We start from the raw sequence: 23,358 nt of genomic DNA, 5'->3' as shown, positions 1-23,358 counted from the left end.
ATTACATAATATTAAATTAAACATATAATTAATATAAAAATAGTTGATATGCTTTTCTAAAATTTAAATAATTATAAAATTTAATTTAATTTAAGATGCTACTTTTAAGGATTAAAATAATTATTATATTAAAATTTTAATAAAGTTAAACTCTTAAAATTAAGAGTGTATTTCAAATTAAATTAATATCAAATTAATCTAATTAATCAAAAATCATTAAACAATAAAATTACTAATTTATTACTCTTAAATGTATGAAAAATATAAATTAATCATATTAGACATTTTATTATCAATATACTCCAAAGCTTGCGGCATTAAATAAATATAAAACTAATAAATTATTATGTAAGAAATAATAAATATCATAATTAAATAATAAATATCAATAAATAATTATAATATATATATATATATATATATATTATTTTCAAAAGTATCCTTTTATTTTAATAGTAATAAAATTACTTTTATTTGCTTATTTTATGATTTTTTGAAAATAGTTTTGTAATAATTAATGATTATAAAAAATTATTAATAAATTTTATTAATTATTGGATAATAAATTTATTAATAATATAGGAGAAAGTTGATTTTTGTAAAATTTATGAATCAGTAAGATTATTATATTAGAGGACAAACAGTGCTTTCAGTATATATCATTATTCGTACTCCTCTCTCTGGCATCATGTGCGTTCACTTCCTTCTCCTGCAATCATCTACTTGATTCGCAATAGAATCTCTGTTTCTTCTCTTTGTTTTTAATTATCAATGTCTTCGATTTTTGTAAGTTATAAGCACTCATTAAAATAATTGCTGAATCGATCTCTCCATTTTTAAATTCTAAAAGCTTTTCCTTTTTGATCTAAAATAGGTTTCTTAGGGTTAGCTGTTTGGGAGTTTCAGGTATGCGATGGGATAACATTTCTTTTTAATTTTTTTTATGTGTTTTCATGTGCAAATTTTGGACCTTTTTTATATATGATCAATCGTTCCGTTCGTTGATGAGTAGTTTTAGAACTTTTATTGTGACCGGTAGAATTGGCAATATTAACTTTTTACTTCATAACTTTTTTTTTTTAATCGTTTTCTCATTTCTAGGTTAATTGTACTCTTTTAGCCTTTCGTTTTGTATTAATTAATTGAGGCTGTCGAAAGCTTTTGATGGAATGGGTAAATATAGGACTTTTTTTTTTTTTACTAATCGATGTTGCTTGCTTATTGATTAGGTTGATTTTGTTTGATGCTTAGTTTGAGTTGAAGCCAGAATTCATACTGCACCATGGGTTTTGATAATGAGTGCATCTTGAACATTCAATCTCTTGCTGGAGAGTATTTTTGTCCTGTTTGTCGCCTGCTAGTCTATCCAAATGAAGCTTTACAGTCACAGTGCACTCATCTATACTGTAAACCATGTTTGTCATACGTTGTTAGTACTACTCGCGCATGCCCTTATGATGGCTACTTGGTTACAGAAGCAGATTCGAAGGTACTTGTCCCTCACACTACAATGGTGTTGATAAATTGAAATTATTCTTGCTGCACATGCTGATGAGACCTGTTTTTGTTTTGACCGTTGATTGCAGCCACTTAGTGAATCAAACAAAGCACTCGCTGAAACCATTGGCAAGATAACAGTTTATTGTCTTTACCATAGGAGTGGATGCACGTGGCAGGGCCCTTTATCTGAGTGTACTTCTCATTGTTCGGAATGTGCCTTTGGCAATTCTCCTGTTGTATGTAACAGATGCGGAGTTCAAATTGTGCACCGTCAAGTGCAGGAACATGCACAAAATTGTCCTGTGAGTCTAAGGACTTTCGAATCTTTATATTCTTTTGAACTGGCAATTTCTTGTGCTTGCATTCTCTGAAGTTGTTTTTCATTTGTATTTGAGCGGCAGGGCGTGCAGCCTCAAGCTCATGCTGAAGGTGCTAAGGATGCTGCAGTTACAGGGACACCTGCTGCTGGTGATCAGAACCAGGCTGCCACTCAGGCAGCAACTACTAGTGCTACTACTCAAACCACCGCTTCCTCAACGCCTGGGCAGGGCTCCAATCAGCAAGCCAACCCAACTACACAGTCCCAGCCTGCAGTGCAGGCTGTAGTCTCCACAGCAGACCAATGGTATCAACAGCAACAGCAATATCAGCAGTACTACCAGCAATATCCTGGATATGATCCATATCAACAGCATTATCAGCAGTACTATCCTTATCAACAGCAAGCAGTTCCCCAATGTACACAATCACAGGTTTATATGCAGCCTCAAACACAAGTTCAACCTCAGGCGCAGCTGCAAACGCAAGCTCAGTCACATCCACAAGTTCAGCTACCTGCTGCTGCTCAACCTCAGAGCCAGGGCCAAGTCAATCCACAGCAACAAACACACACTCCGATACAGCCACAATCTCAATTACCGTTGCAAACACATGCACCACCTCATGGCCAACCACCTCCTCAGGCTCAACTGCACCAACAAACCAATCCTGTCCAGCAGCATCCACAACATATACAATTGCCTCAATATCAGCAGCCTCATTCACAGATGCAGCATCCACAATCCCAGGTTCTGACACAAGCTCATTCTCAGCTTCATCCCCAGCATCCTGTCCCTCAATCCCACCCTCCTGCACAAGGTCTGCCACAAACACATGCTCAATATCCTATGCAGCCCATTCCGCAACCCTTTGCTTCTCAGCCAAATCATCCAGTGAATCCTCATGTCCAGCCTCAGCCACAGCATTCATCAGCCCATGCAGTGACAGGACATCACTCTTATCCACAACCACAACCTCAACAGCAATTGCAGCTGGGAGGCCTACAGCATCCTGTGCATTATGCTCAAGGTGGGCCTCAGCCACAGTTCCCTCAACAATCTCCTCTGTTGCGTCCGCCACAGTCTCATGTTCCAGTTCAAAACCCTCAACAATCTGGTTTGCTGCCTTCACCAGGACAGGTCCCTAATGTTCCTCCAGCACAACAGCAGCCAGTACAAGCCCATGCTCAGCAACCTGGACTTCCTGTCCATCAACTTCCTGTCATGCAATCAGTGCAACAACCAATTCATCAGCAGTATGTGCAGCAGCAGCCCCCTTTTCCTGGACAGGCCCTGGGCCCAGTTCAGAATCAAGTGCATCAGCAAGGTGCTTACATGCAGCAACATCTACATGGGCACTCTCAGTTACGTCCCCAGGGACCTTCTCATGCTTATACACAGCCACTGCAGAATGTTCCATTACCGCATGGCACACAGGCCCATCAAGCACAAAATCTTGGGGGAAGGCCTCCTTATGGAGTCCCAACATATCCCCATCCACACTCATCCGTTGGCATGCAAGTAAGGCCAATGCAAGTTGGTGCAGATCAACAATCTGGAAATGCTTTCAGGGCGAACAACCAAATGCAGTTGTCCTCTGAGCAGCCCTCCGGGGCTATTTCAAGACCCACATCTAATAGACAAGGTGATGACATAATTGAGAAAAGTTCAGAAGCTGACTCAAGCTCTCAGAAAAATGTTAGAAGGGATCCAAATGATTTGGATGTTGCTTCTGGTCTTGGGTCTGATGTAAGTGACTTAAAAACTGTAATATCAGAAAGCAATCTTAAGCCCGTGGATGATGACAATAAATCCATAAATGAAGTGAAGGAAGAGCCCAAAAAGGGCAATGATGACCAGAAGGATATATCTAATACTGACAATGATGCAGAAGACAAAGGAGTGAAGGATGGGCCAGTAATGAAAAATCGTCCACTGCCAGAAGCCGAACACCTTGAAGATCAAAGTATGAAGTCACAGAGGGGAAGAAATGTGACTCCTCAACATTCTGGGGGCTTTATTCTGCATGGTCAGGTGCAAGGTGAGGGCCTGGCACAGCCTTCACATTCAATTCCCATTGCTGAACAAGGAAAGCAACAGCCTCCTGTAATTCCTCACGGACCTTCTGCCCTTCAACAAAGGCCTATTGGGTCCTCATTGTTAACTGCACCACCTCCTGGATCCTTACATCACGGGCAGATACCTGGGCATCCTTCTGCCCGAGTTAGGCCTCTGGGTCCTGGACATATACCTCATGGTCCTGAAGTATCATCAGCTGGCATGACAGGCCTGGGTTCTACTCCAATTACCGGGAGAGGAGGGAGTCATTATGGTCTGCAAGGAACTTATACTCAAGGTCATGCCCTCCCTTCTCAAGCTGATCGAACTCCATATGGCCATGATACTGACATGTTTGCAAACCAGAGGCCCAATTATACAGATGGCAAAAGACTAGATCCACTTGGACAACAATCGGGCATGCACTCAAATGCAATGAGAATGAATGGGGCACCAGGGATGGACTCTTCATCGGCACTTGGATTGCGGGATGATAGGTTCAGACCTTTTTCGGATGAGTATATGAATCCCTTTCCTAAGGACCCATCTCAGCGAATTGTTGATCGGAGAGAGTTTGAAGAAGATCTCAAGCATTTTTCTAGGCCTTCTGATTTGGACACTCAGTCTACTACAAAATTTGGGGCTAACTTTTCTTCATCAAGGCCTCTTGATAGGGGACCTCTTGACAAGGGGCTTCACGGTCCAAATTATGATTCTGGGATGAAATTGGAATCCTTGGGTGGCCCTCCCCCTTCTAGATTCTTTCCTCCATATCATCATGATGGTTTGATGCATCCCAATGATATTGCAGAAAGATCAATTGGTTTTCATGACAATACATTAGGCAGGCAGCCAGATTCTGTGCGAGCTCATCCGGAATTTTTTGGACCAGGTCGTAGATATGACCGTCGGCATAGGGATGGTATGGCCCCTAGGAGTCCAGGTAGAGATTACCCTGGAGTATCCTCACGTGGATTTGGTGCCATTCCTGGCCTGGATGATATTGATGGCAGAGAATCACGTCGATTTGGTGATTCATTTCATGGTAGTAGGTTTCCAGTTTTGCCGAGCCACATGCTCATGGGTGAGTTTGAAGGTCCTAGTCAAGATGGATTTTCTAATCATTTTAGGAGGGGTGAACATTTGGGTCATCATAACATGCGTAATCGTCTGGGAGAGCCAATTGGTTTTGGTGCTTTCCCTGGCCCTGCAGGGATGGGAGATTTATCTGGGACAGGAAATTTCTTTAATCCAAGACTTGGTGAGCCAGGATTTAGAAGCAGCTTTTCCTTCAAGGGATTTCCTGGTGATGGTGGAATCTATGCAGTAAGTACTGTCTCTAATTTTAATTTGTTAAAATTTATTAATTTCTCATTTTTGTTTCAGCAGTATTTGCATGTTTGAAGTGAATGTTTTGTAAATATTTGTGTTAAATTCTTTTATTTATATTCTTTATCCTGAGTGCTCCTCTCTTCATGGTGGGTATTCTCAGGGAGAATTGGAATCTTTTGATAATTCGAGGAGGAGGAAATCATCTAGCATGGGATGGTGTCGAATATGTAAAGTTGACTGTGAAACAGTTGAGGGCTTGGACCTCCATTCACAGACGAGGGAACATCAAAAGAGGGCTATGGATATGGTTGTAACTATAAAGCAGAATGCGAAAAAGCAGAAACTGTAAGTTATCATGAAATTTCACGATATATTGCAGCAAGTCATTTCTCAACTTTGATTCAAATTGTTTAAGGAATCTTTTATTGTCCATTTGTTTGCTTTTGTAGAGCCAACAACGATCATTCCTCTGTTGATGATGCAAGCAAATCAAAGAATACCAGTATTGAGGGCCGTGGGAATAAGAATTAGGTAGTGGTGATGTCTTGCAGTGCAGGATACGTGGGCCCATTGTGGACTCAGGGTTGAGTTTGTTGCTTTGGTATATTTGTATACTTGGTGTCTTCGGTGATTCTTCCATGCCTCTGCCATTTGGGTGGCTTGCTAGTCTTGTCATTTCAGGTTGACGCCCTGTTAAAGGAGATGGTTTTCGGACCTGAAGTTCAGTGGCAGTTAAGTTTGTTGGTTTTTGATTTTGAAGTCTTTTTCTTACAGAGCATGGATAGTTTTATACCAATTTTGGCAAGTTGTTTCATCTTATCAGTTAGTTGTGCATGTGGTGCTTATGTTAGTTCCTGAGTCTGCATTTATGATATTGATATTTATGTATGGCCCATCCTTGTGAGTGAAAACTTTGAAGCTAACCTTGGTGCTATGAAAAACTTAACTATACTTTATTAAACCATTGCTGCAGAGAAGTATTGATGTTCATTTAAAAACTCCCACTTTCAGTATCAAAATGTTGTGGAGCATTTACCCCAGCTTCTATTGATGAATAGTATTAGCACATGCATGTCATTGGAGTCTCTTCTTATTTAAAGATGACTACTGTTTTGTATTGCCATTGTAGGTTTTTAGATTGTTTTGAGAGTTACATTTAGTTGAACTCCGACATTGTGGAACTGTTAAATGTCGGAATTAGGATTTAATCTACCTTTCCACTTCTTGTTTAAAGATGGTGATACTTTTCTAGGAACTATTATTGAGATTTCTTTTTATGGTTTTCTTCAATCGAACTCTGATATCTGTTAATGTTAAATGATAGTCAGAAGATGCCTTGAGGTGTCTGTATCTATCCAGTGTTGCAATCAATACTGAATGCTCCACTGTGGTTCTTACAACTCGATTATGATTGTTTCGGACAATCAAATGGTGGAACTCTAGTAGGTTATTATCTAGGGAGATTCACTCTTAAATGACAAACAGAGCTGCATAATATACTTGGTAATATATTTCCATTCAATTTTGCTTGAATTGGCTTACTTCAATTGCAATTATGCAGTGTTTCTACTTGATCATTTTTTTAGAAAATAGTAAGATATCTTGTGACATTATCAGGAGAATATTGGACTTTAATTCTTTGCCAATTGTTGCTACAAAAAATGTATCAATTTCTTTTAATTATTTTTATTTTTTTTTGCAATTCGAATCGCTTTTAGGTTTGAGACTTCCATATAGTTCTGAAAATTTGAGGAGATTCAATGATGGATTTTGTACTTTAGGTATTTCACTTAATGTTTTAGTTATGTAGGCAGAGACTAAGAATTGCGTATAATTTTGGTTGAGGAGATTTATATGTTGAGACTCTATCAGCTGACAAGCAGTTGAAGTAGAAGTTGATTGGCTTATGAAGTAATACATGGATGGATGATTCTCATCCATGTAATGGCGAATATATGGAGTAGGCAGTTGTGTGGCTTCTTATTCTGGAACTTGGATAATAAATATAGATCAACAATTGAGATTTTAAGTTTCAGTTCTTGGAGTGAATACCTGCTGAAGACTTTCAAAAGTTACTGGCTGCTAGTAATGACTTTGGCTTCAAGTAATATGTTATCTACCAACTTCTGAACATCTGATATGCTTCACAGTTTCACGCCTTTAATAGAAGGGTATAGTCAGTTTCCATGCAATCACAACATTCCATTTGTTCTTGCTTCTGGATAATGGCAATTATTTGTCTGATGTTGTGTTATATTCAATTAAGTGCTGCTTTTCAGCAGCATCTCTAATAGAGCTATACTTCTGCTGATCACCTTTTAATATGAAGCATTGCATAATGCTGTTGCAACTTGCTAAATCTGTTAGTGTTGATTTCTTTTTTTTTTCTTTTTAAATTTCTGGTGAAATTTTTCAAATAGATTTTTTCAATTCGACCTGTCTTTTTACGGCCGAAGCAGACTACAAAAAGAATGAAAGTTCAGCGGAAAGGTTAACTTCAACCATCTTTTTTAAATGTGGTAAGCTTGTGTTTATTGTACAGATATAAGTAGTAATTTCTTGCTCGTTAGTACTGATATTAAAGAGTTTTGATTTGTCAACAATGATCACTTATATTCAATAGTTGAACTATATAAGGATGGTAGTAGTGATTTTAAGAAACTTGAGAAGCTTAGAAAACTTGAGACTTTCCTTTAGATATGATTAAGAATGCTTTAACTTGTCTTACCTTGCGTTATCATTTTAGAACTACAAGTGTTATTCTGCTAATGCAAACTCCTGGAGGTAAACATGCAAAATTCACTTTAATAGGTCTTGAAGTGTATTAGTGCACCTTTGACTTAAGAAAATAAAGGCTTAGTTCCTATAGGTAGGCTTGACTAGCTTAAGCAATAAAGAATGGAGTTCTGGAAGTTGACAGGAAGGACGGACTCTGTCATTATTGATCTTAGTTGTTTATTTTGATTGCATTAGAAAAATAGTTTTTTGAAAAATGTCATAAATTTGGTTGAGCTGTCAACAGAAAGAAAGGACTATCTTGGTCTGGAGTTCTGGACAGGATAGTGTACTAGTTCAATTAGCTTTGTGATTCCGTCGTCTCCTGAGAATGGCCAAAATCTACTAGGATCTGCTGCATTCTATCTTATATATTATTAAATTTTTTTAAAATTTTTGCATAGGGAGTGCTTTCTTAAGGAGAATTATTTATTCCTTCTAAACAACCCTGAAAATAGTGAAGCTACTTGCTCTTTGTACTCCAATACTTAGATGATGTCTTGATAACTTTTGCTCAGCTTATAATACTGCATCTCAGAGAATGAACACCATCTTTAGTGCTTTACCAACTGCGTGAAAGTTTGATGTTATCTTTCAGTTTGTTTTTATTTGATAATGCAGAGTCACACTCATAACTTTGCAATACGTAAACCTCAAAATAAGTGGTAAAAGACTCTTGAAGCCAATGACATATAGGAATTCCATTTTGATAGCTATCTTTTTCAGTCATGTATATACCATTTTGATAGCTATCTTTTTCAGACATGTATAATATGTGCAAGAGCATAGATATATGAAAATATTTTCTAGGTAGGAAAGGAATCATAACTCCATCTTACCAAAAATGTTTTTGTATGCAAATTTTAATTGGCTGTTAAACTTTTGTAATTGTAATTGTATTTTTGAATGAGATTATGTCATTTCTACCTGAATTTTGGATCATTATGGTAATTCATCATCTAAGTAAGATCTAAGTTTTCTAAGGAAGCTATTTGTTCGATTTGGATGACATACGTTGCACACTAATTTGAAAAAAAAAAAAACTGTTTTCAGTGTGAATCAAAAGTGCTTGGATAATAAAAGGGATATCTTAGAGCCCTTACTATTAAAGGGATATTTTTATTGTAAATTTAAATTAATGGTTGGCATTATTTTTATTTTTCCTCTCATAGTATGATATATGCTTAAAATTCTAGACTTTAGGTCATTGAAAAATTAATTGTTTGATGAAAAATATAAAATATTATGTTCACCTGAATTGCTTTTTTTTTTTTTTTGGGCTTTTAGTCTGTTCTTTTATTGTAATAATTCAATGAGTCTAAGATCTAAATAAAGATGACTTGTAAAAATTGCAATAAATGTGTTTTTGACTTGTAATAAATTTTTAAATGCCAAGTGTATTTCAAGATGTTGTAAAATTGTTGTTTAGAGTTAAAATAGTTGGTGCTGACAAAAAGACGCTGCAACTCAGAACTAAATAGAATTATATGCATAGGTAATTTGATATAATATAATTGAAATAATATGAAACGTAATTATTGAAACTGAACCAAGAAGTAATATAAAAAGAATTGTTAAATTCTTGAATATAGGAAAAGGACTTGTTTTTCTTCATAGTTGTCATAATATGATTTGCCTGAACCTATATACCAGCAAATGCCCGGACCTAGTAAATAAAATGTGTAAACATTTAACAGGTTAGAACCTAAGTATATTGGTATAAAATTGAATTTTGATTGTTTTTGATATTGCCTTCTACTTTAATTTTGACATTATGATTGTTTTAAAATCTCTCATGCTTCATAAATTTCTTTGTTATCTCTTCATATTGCAAAAAATGGGGCTTTACTTGAAGTTATGGGCAGCCTTTTTCAACGTTGGATGCAAATTCTGGACTACAAACATGGTTGTTGATTCTATGTTTTCCAGGTTTGTTGTTTTCATTCTTAAACATTCTAAGTTGGAACCATTTAATGATTCTGCTGTTTCCCTAAAAAAAAAAAAGAGGAGAAATATACCTTTTGCCTTTTCAGATATTAGTTGTCATGTAGATTTGGAAAAAGGCATTTAGGACTTCCAATATGGACTGCAAAACTTATGGAACAAACTACATTAGATAGAATTCTTATGCTAGAGAAATGATTTTTCTGCTATTATTAAGAATATATTAGCAGATATTTAATTGATGGGGCGATGGGGCTGCAGTTGTATATTTTCTCAGTCGAAATCTTAAACATGAAAGAGAAATGAAATTAACAGACATGTGGATTGGTAGATTAGTACAGTTATAGTGAAAATTGTTATGATGTTAGAGGTTTCCACTTATATGAACCAATAATGGATATTGATTCTTCCTTATTTATCTTAGTTATAGAAATAAATTTGGTGAGAACATTAGGATTTTATTTCACCTATATGGTTAGTAAATTAATAATTTAATTTCAATATAATTAAATAAACTTTATTGTATCTATGAAGTCATCAACTTTAAGGTTTCTTTTTCCCTATTTTTATAGGATGTTAGAGATCAAACCATACATAATATTTCTAATATAGTTTAACAATTGAATTCAAGGTCATAGAACTTCACTTGGAATGTCAAAATGTTCGGCTTATTTGTTTGATAATGAATTTATTGAAATTGAATTAAAATATTTTGTTTAATAATGAATTTATTGAAACTAAATTAAAGTTAAGTTAGGTGATTGAGAGAAATAGAAGTTTAATGGTATTGAAATTTAGTGAGAATCTCCTTTTCCAGAAGAGTTAGCGAGATATGTTGGTGAAATTAGCCTCCAATTAGAGAGATATGGTCTTTAACTGACTCATGATTCATAGATTGAGGATTTCTGGAGCCAGATTATGGCAAGGTATTGATAAATAAAAGGAAAAAGGTAATGTGGCGATTATCAGGGTGGGGGAACAGAAAATGATTTCACATGCAGAATAAGTGCAAGGTGACACAAGTGGTGGGAAGCAAGAAGGGGAAGATATGCTTATGTAAATCTTTAATTTTCACACTTCGTCCTTAAGCTTTGATGGGTGTGGTATCTGTGTGTCCTTTTCATCACTTAACAATTGCACTTTCCATGTACTGCATGCTATTTCAAATTAATTTTATGGTACTTTTGGTAGTCAGTATGACAATTTGGATCTATCTCTTAGTAGTGGACAATGTTTCGAGTTTGTGTGTGCAAAATTAGTGGTAATATGTGAAAGCTGTTTGATGTTAGGCATTTGCTTTACAATTCTATCCTGATAACATTTATAACGAATCAATACTGCTTTCTTTTTGGTGGTGATTCTTACTTTTATTTTTGAATATCAGTGTTTCTTGTCTTTTTAGGCTGAAAATAAGGCTACTTGCAATTTTGTTGCATCTTTTATTCAGTTAAAATTTTTTGGTTTAACGCTGAATTTATGGATGTCAAGACATGGTTCATCCATCATTGGTTGTATGCATCTTGTACGGATCCGTGCTTTCTTCATTCCCTTTCTGGTTAACTTTTGGAAATACTGAGTAGTCATTTAATCTCAGGTTAGCAGCAGAATAACATGGTACGAAATAAAGTAATTGTTGAGGTCTTACTGCAGGCCTTATTCAACTAATAAAATCTTGAGGTTAAGGTGTGTGTGCAATCTTTTGTTGTGGTAATTCCTGAGTATTCTTACTGATTCATTGTGGGAAGTGACAATAAAAGGTCATTGTTGTGCACTTCATATTTTATGATTCAAAATCATGATATCTGATTCAATGCTCTATTTCATATTATGAGCCTGAAACAGAAAAGGAAAGGCAGACAAGAAGAATTAGTTTGAATGATTTTGTTATTGAATGTTACTTTTTTAAATGTTCTGGGATAACATCCCCCTTTTCTACAATGGGAAAACAATGCACGATTATTTGAGACCTTATGGGTACATTCTTTGCAAGTGGTCTTTTTAAGTTGGTCTCCAAAGGAAAGAAAGGGAAAAAACACTTGTTAGATTAAAAACAGAAAAAAAGAAAGCATCTTTTAGATTCTTTCTCAAAGAAAGTTCTTGAAAAGATGCAAGAAATAATATGTTTGTCCCAGCAATTCTGAAGTAATGGCTTGAAAGAACTCTGGGAAAAGGTCAAATCAGACTTCTATATAGGAAGATATCTTTAATAATGGATTTTTAGGCCTTTGAATAGTTCTGCTGTTAAATTTGTCAAGTAGTGTTTTAATTTTGCATGCACCCAAAGACAAGGAAATGAGACATCAGCATGGTTTTAATGGTAAAGGGACCAACACAAAAAAATACAAAATCTTGTCAAAAAGAGCTGTATGGTTTTTGAAAGCCCACTTAAGAGAGGATTTAGGGAAAATGTGTATATATATATATATAACATGCCACCAAAAATTAATAATTCCTCTTTAACCCTGTTGTTGGCCCTTATAACTTTGACATTATTTGCATCATAATTGTCCATTAATCAGGAACAATGGTGAAAATTTTAGAGCTAACAATGCTTCAAGTGTCTTGTCCTTGCTTTTTTTTTTTTGTTTTTTTTATTTGGTGCAAGGAGCCTTTGCTTAAACTTGTTTGCAGTTGGAGTATCCCATTGGCAGAGAATTCTGATCAAATCTTCAACTATTATCAGAGGAAAGTGTATCCAGCATGTGAACCTGTCGGAAATTCTGCTATCATGTATGCCTTTGATATAAAGAATGATTACCCATATTTGTTTAAACTTCTGTTTTGTAAATTGAATCTAGAATGATTGTCTGAATAAGAATGTTTAGACTAATAATTATTATAAACAGGTTTGTGAATTGTTTGGGAGTTTCAGTAGGTTTTATATTCCTTTTAATTTAGCTGTAATTGCCTCTTAAAGAAAGAACAACAGAGTTTTAATTGTTTTAAATTGGCATCTTCTATCACCAAAAAAAAAAAAAAAATGTAATGAGTGTTATTTTAGATGAAATTGGCTTTTTGTTGGAATTACTACCTGTAATAATGCAAATAAGGTGGAAACTTTATATATATGTATGTTTAATTGTTTTTTTTTATATTTAATTTGATCTTTTAATTTTTTTATAAATTACTCTTTATCAAATTTGGTTTTTAAAAGGGTACAAATTTATCTATTTTTTTTCCTAAAAATTGTTTTTTTTTTAAATCCCAGAAAATTAAAGAAATAAAAAAAAAAGTGATTTACAACCCTTTTTTTTGTTGTTAAATACCTAATCAGCTAGATTTCTATTTTTTTTGAACTTCCAACTAACTAAAATAGGAAAAATGAAAACTCCACCAACTCTTTTACCTTAAGGTACACACTGTTTTTTCTACCATATGAGAAGAAAAAGAAAAAGGTGTGGAAAACCCCTTAAACGGCGCCGTGCTCTTTTATCTAAGACTAACTGGCACCTTTGTTGGGTCCAGCTGTAACCCCCCCAAATTTGAAATTCAAAAATTTATTTTAATATTTTCTTGACAACTCACTTTTTAACCGTTGCTTATTCCCCCCCTCTCCTAACCGTTAGATCCTCGAAAACCCATAAAATCCCAACCCTACATTCAAAATAACAATGCGTTCACTAAAAGGTAGCCGTTAAAAATTAAACCCTTTTCCTCCTATAAAAGCCCCCCTTTCTTTCTCTCTTCATTCTTCATTTCTTGCATTCAGAAAAACCCTAATTTCTTCTATCAAAGCAACCCCTAAGTCTTGTACTCAATTCAATCTAAAAGAAAAGCCAAAATGCGTGAAATTCTTCACATACAAGGAGGCCAATGTGGGAATCAAATAGGAGCAAAGTTTTGGGAAGTTGTGTGTGCGGAGCATGGAATAGATTCAACCGGGCGTTACGATGGAGACACAGATCTTCAACTTGAAAGAATTAATGTTTATTACAATGAAGCAAGTTGCGGCCGTTTTGTTCCACGTGCTGTCCTTATGGATTTGGAACCTGGTACTATGGACAGTGTCAGATCTGGTCCTTATGGTCAGATTTTTAGACCTGATAACTTTGTTTTTGGTCAGTCTGGTGCTGGTAACAATTGGGCTAAAGGTCATTATACTGAAGGTGCTGAACTTATTGATTCTGTTCTTGATGTTGTTAGAAAGGAAGCTGAGAATTGTGACTGCTTGCAAGGTAATCTTCTTACTTATATTCTGTTTATTGTTTTGTTAATAAAGCTGTGTGCTTTATGTTTCTTTCGAGATGGGTTCTTATTATTGTTTGATCTTTGAGATGGGATATTGATGGGTTCTGCTTTTGTGCATTTCCGTGGTCTGAAATGGTTTCCTTTTCATAAAGTTTTCTGCTTTATGCATTCTTTCAGTGGGTTCTGATTGTCTTTTGGTTCTTTTGGAGAGGATATTTGATGGGTTCTGCTTGTGTGTTATTTTTGGGCCTAAGCTGTTTCCTGTTAATAAAGTATTTGTGCTCCATTTATCTTTTGAGATGGGTTCTGCTTTTGTGAAGCTTGGTGATCTAAAATGGTGGTCCGTTAATAAAGTTTTGTGCTTTATGTATTTCTTGCGATGCCTTTTTATTTTTGATGGATTCCGCTATTGTGTTTTTGTGGGGTCTTGTGATTTCCTGTTAACGAAGATTTGTGCTCTTCTGCAATTCTTGGCATGGGGATATTAATTGGTTCTTGTTGTTGGTTGATTTGTGAGCAGGGTTTCAGGTTTGCCATTCTCTTGGAGGTGGTACTGGGTCTGGAATGGGAACACTTTTGATCTCAAAGATTAGAGAAGAGTACCCAGATAGGATGATGTTAACTTTCTCTGTTTTCCCTTCTCCTAAGGTTTCCGATACAGTTGTGGAGCCTTATAATGCCACTTTGTCTGTTCATCAACTTGTGGAAAATGCAGATGAGTGTATGGTTCTTGATAATGAAGCCCTGTATGACATTTGCTTCCGTACACTTAAGCTCACTACTCCTAGCTGTAAGCTCCATCCCTGATTACCTTTTCGCCATTTAGGCTATTGTTTGTTTTGGCTTCAAATATTGCAGTTCTTTTAACTGATCATGCAATGGTTTTTGTTGTTTATAACAGTTGGTGATTTGAATCACTTAATCTCTGCAACAATGTCTGGAGTTACATGCTGCTTGAGGTTCCCTGGCCAGTTGAACTCTGATCTTAGAAAACTTGCTGTGAATCTTATTCCATTCCCTCGTCTTCACTTCTTCATGGTTGGCTTTGCTCCTCTGACTTCCCGTGGCTCGCAGCAATACCGAGCTCTAACTGTTCCTGAGCTAACCCAGCAAATGTGGGATTCAAAGAACATGATGTGTGCAGCTGATCCAAGGCACGGTCGTTATCTAACAGCATCTGCCATGTTTAGAGGAAAGATGAGTACAAAAGAAGTTGATGAGCAGATGTTGAATGTGCAGAACAAGAATTCTTCTTACTTTGTAGAGTGGATTCCTAACAATGTGAAATCAACTGTTTGTGATATTCCACCAACTGGTCTCAAAATGGCATCAACATTTATTGGGAATTCGACATCGATTCAGGAGATGTTTAGGCGGGTGAGCGAGCAATTTACTGCCATGTTTAGGAGGAAGGCTTTCTTGCATTGGTATACAGGTGAAGGAATGGATGAGATGGAGTTTACTGAGGCTGAGAGTAACATGAATGATTTGGTTTCTGAGTATCAGCAATACCAAGATGCAACAGCAGATGAGGAAGGATATGAAGATGAAGATGGAGAATATCAGGAGGAAGATTATCAGTAGAATTTGTGTTGAACCTCCTCAACTTCCAGTTGGCTGGTTTCTTTCTTTCTTTTCTTCCTTAGTAGGCTATATGAATGAAAAGAACATATTTTAATTTGATGTACCCCTTTCTGAATTCAGTAGTAAAAATTTGATTCCCTTTTGGCCTACAGATTGTTTCTGCATTTTTCTTTTCCAATTGTTTAACCTTGATGGATATCACACTGATTTTTGCTGTTTCTGTGGCCTCTGCCAAAGATTTTCAAAACCATGGGATATATCAGAATTTGTTGCTGTTCCTAGTGGTCAACTTTATACCTCCCTCCGGGGGGGGGTATAGGTTTTGAGATTGAGACCCACCTTTCCCCTCAAAAAACTGTGATTGTTAAAAAACTAAAGTTTTCAGTGCATATTAAAAGAATGTCATACAAACTAAATTAATTAAAATTTCATAATATGATTTGTTATATTTATGTTTAGAAGGTGATTTTTTTAATCATATTGAATCTGGAATTAGTTTCATTCATAATTGATATTTATTATTTTTTAAATAATTTTTTAAGAAAAAGAAAATAATTTTAAATATTAATACTTGTTAGATAAGGCAAAATAAAAATAAAAATATATTTATAAAGAGACAAATGAATTTTATTTTATTTTATTTTTTATTCTTAAATATAAATAAACATATTCTTTATTACAAAAAAATACTCCTTAAAAGTAAGGTTTAAGGCAAAATAAAAATAAAAATATATTTATAAAGAGACAAATGAATTTTATTTTATTTTATTTTTTATTCTTAAATATAAATAAACATATTCTTTATTACAAAAAAATACTCCTTAAAAGTAAGGTTTTTTATTAGGGAAACTAAAAAAAATCAATTTAGAAAAAGTAAACTCTCATAAAATAATTTAAAGATTTCATATTTGTCTTTGAATAACTTTTATTTGTCTAAATTTTTTTAAAAGAAGGAAAAAAGGCATTATTACTCTAATAAAAATCATTCTAAAGATAAATGACACATTTTTTTCTAAAAAGAAATAATAAGCTTATAATCACAATGAATTGTAGTAACATTAAAAAAAATTAAAGAGTTGAAATATAAAATGATTTTTTTAAATGCATTTAACTCTTGATTAATTTACAACTTCTGTAATTTTCTTTTTTTTTTTTCTAAGAAAAAGAAGAAAGTATTTCTTGCTACAAAGAAACCTGAAGAGTGAATTTCCAATTTTTTTTAAGGAAAAAAGAAAAAGAAAAAGAAAAACCTAATTACCCTTCTTCTCACTGGGCAGTCCTTGAACAACAAAGAAGAGCCCATTACATTTCAGAGAGAAAAAGAGATGGCGACAGCTCTTGCAAAACAAGTATCAGCTACAAAAGCTACTAATCAAACCCTAAGTTTGAGTTTGTTCAGATTATCAGTCAACTACTTGAAAAGCTTTAGCACTTCTTCTTCTTCTTCTTCATCATCATCATCTCCCTCTGCTAATGCAACTTCAAAGAAACCAAAGAGGAAAAAGAAGAAGAATTTAGTTGAGGTGGCTCAGTTTTTACCCAATTGGGGAATTGGTTACCACTTTGCCAAATCTCATTGGAATGAAGTCTCTTATGAAATCACCAAGATTAATCTCTACAAGGTATCTCTCTCACATTTCACCTAAAAATTCAAACTTTTGTGTGTTTTTCTTTTCGATTGTGGTTAAATAATAGGAGGGTTCGAGCTCAAATGTTGTAATTCATTTGTGATTTTACTAAAGGGTTTAGGGGTTATGGATTTGTTTTGATTGTTGTTACATTATAGTAAATAATAAAGGTCCTTTTTCTTTTGGGTTTTAAGGGTTTAATGTGGTGTGTTTGTTTGTTGCAGGATGGTAAGCATGGAAAAGCTTGGGGGATTGCTCACAAAAACGGTCAGTGTTAACTTTCTTATTTCTCTATTTTCTTGTTTGTTATTTGATGTTGTTATAACTAAGAAAAAGACTTGAAACAAAACAATTAGGATTTTGTTGCCTATTCAAATACAAAAACGGTCAGTGACTTCTTGCCATTGGTTTAAATTTTAGTGAATTTTGACCTTGATGGTGAATAATGGGATGCCAGTGGAAAAATGTGATAAATAACATATTCAAAATGGGATTTAATGTGTTTGGAGTTTGACATGTACTCTTAAGTCTTAACATTTCCAGCTCAATGGGTTCTATTAAAACTAGAGGTCTAGCTTCTCTGGCATTTGGCAACAAGCTTTTGAAACTTGCCCTGAGAGTAATTCAGTTCTTCTGGATATCATTGGTGTTTAGGTGCCATTTAAACCCACTTAGATTAATTATTACTTGAAATTGCCTGTTTACTTTTGCATTTGCTAATGGATATTGATTTATTTGGAACAGCTAAAAGTCACTGCACTTTTTATTGCTTGAAAATAATATTTTCAGTTTTCTTCACCTAATAATGCAATACCAGAACCTTCCCCCTCCCGAGACTATTTAGAGTTCGTGTTTCAGTTCAAACGGATCCTAAACATACTAGCATAATGTCATGTTCAATCTGGGGAAGAAAACTATGTTCAGCTGCTGGATTGGATTCATATTGCAGTGTCTCTTATCTTTCTGATGGTAATTTTGGAAGTCTGATATAATTGACTAACAGGTTAATCTGTTATGGATTTGTTGCTATAATTCGGTGGTAAAAAATAAACTGCACCAGATATTTGATGAAGAAAAGCTTATCTTAGATATTCTTATTTATCATACTAAGAGCTGCTCTAAAATGCAAAAAATTAGTCAGTGGTTGCTCTAGTTTACACTTGTATGTCATTTACACTCTTCCTCAGTATCAGCAACGTCTTTGAAATAGACTTGTATGTTTGATGGTGATATAATGGAATTGCCAGTAGTCAACACAACGGCTTTGTTTGAAATTATTTTGTTGAATGCAGCAGCAAAGTTGATTTGCTTAGTATTTATTATTTAGTACAGGATTACCAATTGCTGATGCTCCTAAGAAGATAAGTGGAGTTCATAAGCGTTGCTGGAGATACATTCCAAGCTTATCAAAATCTTTGGAAAGCAAGCCAACCTCTCCAAAATCAACAGAAACTGCCACAAAGGCTGAAGCTGAGGCAGCATGATGTATTCTGTTTGTTAGTAAGGACCGGTAGCCTGACCATACCAATCCTCATGTCACTTTTTCGGGTTGATGCCCTGAGTTGAAGAGTTGCAATTTATGGAAAAGACGGCAGTTGGATGTCTTAGGATCCTGTATCAGTTCATTTTCTAGATGTTTTGATGCTCTCTTTTTTCGCGCAACATCCTTGTTAGATGAACTCTAAGCAATAGAAACAGAAAGGTGCAGTTAGGAAACTTTGAGCATTCTTGATTTAGTTATGCAAGGTCTTGGGGTTGGATTTTGATTTCTCATATCCCTGATTAATAATAATTACTGGAATATCTCATTGTGTGTGTGGATTTACTTGTGCATGCAGGTAGTTCTTTTAACTCACCTGTTATGCATTAAACTAGCTAAATGCTTGAACCATTGGACTTGAGTCTTGCGTGTAGCAACACCTCCCACTGTCATTTATGAACTTCCATCTTCCACTAGGCACCATAATCTTAGAAGTCATTTGGTATGGAATAACACTAAACTTTCTCAGAAGTAGACACCTCAACTTCTCTTGTTATAGAGGAACTCAAATTATATATTAAACACTTTTAATTTTTAATTTCTGGGAAGTAATTCTTTTAGGAATTCAATTTCTATAAATCTCGAGAAGTCTGGAATTTATAAATCCTTTCTTTGTTTGTCACGGTTCATGTATATCATTGTGCGTACACATGCATGCTTGCATGAGGATTTAGCTTTTGTACAAGAGAACAATGGATAAAGGGTCAAATATATCCCTGAATTTGTAGTTTAGGATCAAATAAGTTCATTTTCTTTAACTATTTTAATAAATAGGTCCAGAACTTCTATTTAAAGATCAAATAGATTCATACTTTGAAAAGATTATAAGCATATCTACTATACTTCTTATTTAAATTAATTAAATAAAATAAAATTCGAAAAAATATTAATTCTAAACATTGAAAACTAAACTTTTTTATCTTTATATATTAAATATCATTTTTTAGTTTTATTGAAAAAATTAAAATTAACAATCTTTGCCTCAATTTCACTACTATCGTCGACTTTTGCAAACGAACATCAACACCGTTGCCATCAATTTCATCAGTTTTATTCAAAATTTGAATCTATTTGGCCTTTAAATAAAAGTTAGGGGTTTATTTGCTAAACTAATTAAAATCAGACTCATTTAATCCCGAGATACAAGTTCAAAGGGGTATTTGGTCCTTCTTGCAAGGAGAACAATGGATTCCTTTTGCACCCATAAGTCTTATTAACTCTTAATTTATTTTGCATTCTAATTATTCTTCATTGTGCATGTTAATTTCTATATGCAAATTTAATCATTGGGTTCTATTTCTTCTGCTTTGAACTTCCGAAATTCTGTATGAAAAGTTCATGTTCCTCCATAGCAAACGCATCCCCCCTTTCTTCTGTTTTTAAAATAAAAATGTACATGAACTTGTAATCCTGACCATTAATTAACATTATACTAACATGACCCATGAAATGTAATACATTTGAAGTATTAATAATATCTTAATTATTTTATTTTTCTTTTTAAAAAAAGTGAGAAAAATTTAACAAAAACAAAATTTAGTAGAGACAACTTGTAGCTGGAAAGACTAAACCAATGTCTACCACCAAAATACAATTCTTCTAATGTCCTTAATCTTGTTTTATTTTTTGCTAATATTCCTTTTAATTAGGAAAAAGTTAAAGTAAGGAAAACAATTCCTTGCTAGTTAATCGGCTTATTAAGATTCATTGACTTCTAATGTATCATCATAATACTCTTAATTTACTATATAATTATAATTTCAGACCCTTAATGTCACATACAAATCTTGCTTCTCTCTTTGCTTAATCACATTCTCTATGAACCCAAGAACATGGCATTGATCATATTCCTTGCTGTGTCTCTACTCCTTCATGGAGCTCTAGGTAATTGATTAATTACTTATACCCTTTTGAATACCCTTTTCCAATTTTGTTTTCTCCTAATGTTTTGATACATTGTTTACTAATTAGGTGAGCTTGTATGTGAGCAACTGCCTGTTGAGCTGTGCTCATACTCAGTTGCATCTTTTGGTAAGAGATGCTTGTTGGAAACTTTCGCGACCGAGGAGGACCGAGAGGTTATTTACCAATGCAAGACCTCGGAGGTGGTTGTTGATGTGATTCAAGAACGGATTGAGAGTGATGAATGTGTTAATGCATGTGGACTTGATAGGAATACTGTTGGTATCTCTTCAGATACTCTATTTGAGCCTCATTTATTGGCTAAACTTTGCTCAAGTGATAGCTACCAATCTTGCCCTAACATTATTGATCTCTACTTCAATTTGGCATTGGGAGAAGGTAATTTATTTATTCTTAAAAATTACAACCATAATTACGAATGCCAATATAATTTAATCAATACGAAAATGTAACATTGTGATTATGTTTTAAAATTTTATGCATCAACATTCATCATCTACGTTACTTGATGTATATCTATAGGGATATATTTGCCCGATATATGTGCTAATCCTCGCCACGCCTTGTCTACGACTAGAAGTTCTAGTGATGCAAACTCTAATCCGATCTTTGTCGAGGTCACCGCAGCCTTTGCTCTCGTCTCCAGTCATGTTGGCTTGGCTTGCGCTCCAACTACCATATGATCTCTAGCAGATGTAGTATTAGGGTCATCCAAGAGCAGAAAATTGAGCATCGAGTATGTTACAATTTTATGTTACTATATATTGCAGTTATGTATATGAAGGAGAAACTCTTAAATAGATTTATCCGCAGACAATCAATAGTTAAGATATGGTATTATTTATCATATGAAATTTTAGAGTTAATTGGTTTTTAATATATATATTATCAAATTTAAGTCTTACAATCCGATTCTCTCGTATCGAAACAATAGCAAAATTGATACAAACTATATAAATTCTGATCATTGACTAGGCTAATTGTTCTTGTCATCCCTGCAATCAATGACAACAAAGAGTGACCAGGCAATATGTCTGGAAAAACACTCTGATGCTTAAGTTAGTATTCGAGCAGATGTTAAAGGCTAAAGTGTTAAGAGGATTGTAGTTACATATGTTGTCTCAGATATGTTTTTAGTATATATAGTGACAATCTTTGATGTGTATTTAATATGGAAGTTGTGGGGAGATAGTGGAGAGACGGTCGTCTATTTTCTCAGGAGTGGGGGACGTGAGGCAAGAATGTCGCTGCACACCTGTGTTGATGGCTTAGTATTGAGCGATCTGTCGTTTTGGCGAGCTTCTAGCTCGCTTTGAGCGATCCGTATAGACTATCATGCATCTATTATGCCCGAGATTGCTCTTCATTGGACAAAATTTTTGGGACTGACTGCCCAATTATATATATATATATAGTCAAATTAAAAATATTTCATTAAAAATAATAAACATGACTATTTTCAAGAAATACATACTAATCTTGTTATAAAAATAAATTTTTTTTCCAAGCTTCATTAATCGTGTTGATAGAATAATTATATACAGTATTTTAGCTGAGTTTGGTGCATCGGCAAAAAAATGCATTCTACTTAGTGATTATATTGAGCCACAAATCGACTTCATTATCATTTGACGAGTCTTTCTAAAAGAGTCCGATATTTTAAATATCATAATCAAACTCATTCTAACTCCCATGACAAAAAAAAAAAAAAAACTCCTATAAAAAAATAAAATAAAATAAAATACTCATAATATTTAATCAATCAAATTAACAAACAATTAAAAGAATAAATATAAAATAAGATATTAAATCAACTTTTAACCAAAGAAGTTGATTTCAACATATTTATACTTATTTCTTACTATTATTAATAGGAATAACATATTCATACATATTTATACTTATTTTCTAAATTTATATATATGTAAATTTTCAGTATATATTATCAAATTTAAGTCTTACAATCCGATTCTCTCATATTGAAACATGAGCAGAATTGATATAAACTATATTTATTCTGAACCTTGACTTGGCCAATTGTTCTTGTGTACTAAGTAATACTATTCTACATATTTTTCTTTTTTCCACTGATTGAATCTTTAATTTCATTGGCAACTTACATAAAATAATTAAATTTCAATTATTTATTCTTGTGTCTTTTTATAAAAGAAAAGAAAGGGAAATTAAAGAGAATAGAATTGCAGCACCTTCTATGCTAATTTGGCAGAAATACCACATTGCTAAAGAATAAGAAATATAAAAAGAAGTTATTAATATTAATGTCTAATTAATTAAGTGATAATTTTGATCATTTTAATATAAATTATGCTTAAATTTAAATATATTTTAGATTTAAAGAGTTTATGTAGTAGCTAATAATTGTTTTTCAACTTAACATCTAAATTAAATTTGATTGGTAAGAATTAAAAATCAATATGTGGTCGTCAACTTAATCTCAATCAAACTATTTAAGAGTTTTTTCTTATTAGATTATAGCGATTTTTTTTTATCTGAGCTATATTTTATTTCATATAAAAGGTAATTAATAAAAATTATATTTCGTACATAA

General features: G+C 33.9%; 4 protein-coding genes across 16 annotated transcripts; all 4 read left to right on the top strand.

Moving 5' to 3' along the window:
- Nucleotides 1-634: 634 nt before the first annotated feature.
- On the top strand, nucleotides 635-12,781 carry LOC8279790 (mediator of RNA polymerase II transcription subunit 12). 13 transcript variants are annotated; one of them, XM_048374144.1, is made up of 11 exons: nucleotides 660-786; nucleotides 875-906; nucleotides 1,230-1,489; nucleotides 1,587-1,802; nucleotides 1,902-5,201; nucleotides 5,368-5,552; nucleotides 5,657-6,710; nucleotides 7,628-7,726; nucleotides 9,838-9,911; nucleotides 11,521-11,609; nucleotides 12,558-12,781. In XM_048374144.1, exons 3-7 carry the CDS (start codon nucleotides 1,283-1,285, stop codon nucleotides 5,736-5,738), a joined length of 3,990 nt encoding a protein of 1,329 aa, XP_048230101.1. In that variant the 5' UTR covers nucleotides 660-786; nucleotides 875-906; nucleotides 1,230-1,282; the 3' UTR covers nucleotides 5,739-6,710; nucleotides 7,628-7,726; nucleotides 9,838-9,911; nucleotides 11,521-11,609; nucleotides 12,558-12,781. The 13 variants fall into 13 exon arrangements, with proteins under 13 accessions (XP_048230092.1, XP_048230101.1, XP_048230098.1 ...); XM_048374141.1 differs by lacking the exon at nucleotides 11,521-11,609; XM_048374131.1 differs by having other exon boundaries at nucleotides 11,521-12,781.
- Nucleotides 12,782-13,590: 809 nt separating this feature from the next.
- On the top strand, nucleotides 13,591-15,849 carry LOC125370102 (tubulin beta-1 chain). Its single transcript, XM_048374163.1, has 3 exons — nucleotides 13,591-14,101; nucleotides 14,635-14,904; nucleotides 15,016-15,849. The coding sequence occupies exons 1-3, from the start codon at nucleotides 13,708-13,710 to the stop codon at nucleotides 15,696-15,698; spliced, it is 1,347 nt and encodes a 448-aa protein (XP_048230120.1). The 5' UTR covers nucleotides 13,591-13,707; the 3' UTR covers nucleotides 15,699-15,849.
- A 1,057-nt stretch (nucleotides 15,850-16,906) lies between these two features.
- Nucleotides 16,907-19,134, top strand: LOC8279792. The gene is made up of 3 exons (XM_002520406.4): nucleotides 16,907-17,320; nucleotides 17,551-17,593; nucleotides 18,659-19,134. Exons 1-3 carry the CDS (start codon nucleotides 17,024-17,026, stop codon nucleotides 18,808-18,810), a joined length of 492 nt encoding a protein of 163 aa, XP_002520452.2. The 5' UTR covers nucleotides 16,907-17,023; the 3' UTR covers nucleotides 18,811-19,134.
- A 1,564-nt stretch (nucleotides 19,135-20,698) lies between these two features.
- Nucleotides 20,699-21,620, top strand: LOC8279793. The gene is made up of 3 exons (XM_002520407.2): nucleotides 20,699-20,750; nucleotides 20,838-21,167; nucleotides 21,312-21,620. The coding sequence occupies exons 1-3, from the start codon at nucleotides 20,699-20,701 to the stop codon at nucleotides 21,470-21,472; spliced, it is 543 nt and encodes a 180-aa protein (XP_002520453.1). The 3' UTR covers nucleotides 21,473-21,620.
- The last annotated feature ends 1,738 nt before the right edge of the window (nucleotides 21,621-23,358 follow it).

Source organism: Ricinus communis, chromosome 1 (genome assembly GCF_019578655.1).
Source record: "Ricinus communis isolate WT05 ecotype wild-type chromosome 1, ASM1957865v1, whole genome shotgun sequence".
NCBI classification, from domain to species: domain Eukaryota; kingdom Viridiplantae; phylum Streptophyta; class Magnoliopsida; order Malpighiales; family Euphorbiaceae; genus Ricinus; species Ricinus communis.
Note: the sequence above shows the minus strand (reverse complement) of the source record. Positions and strands in the feature narration are given on the sequence as shown.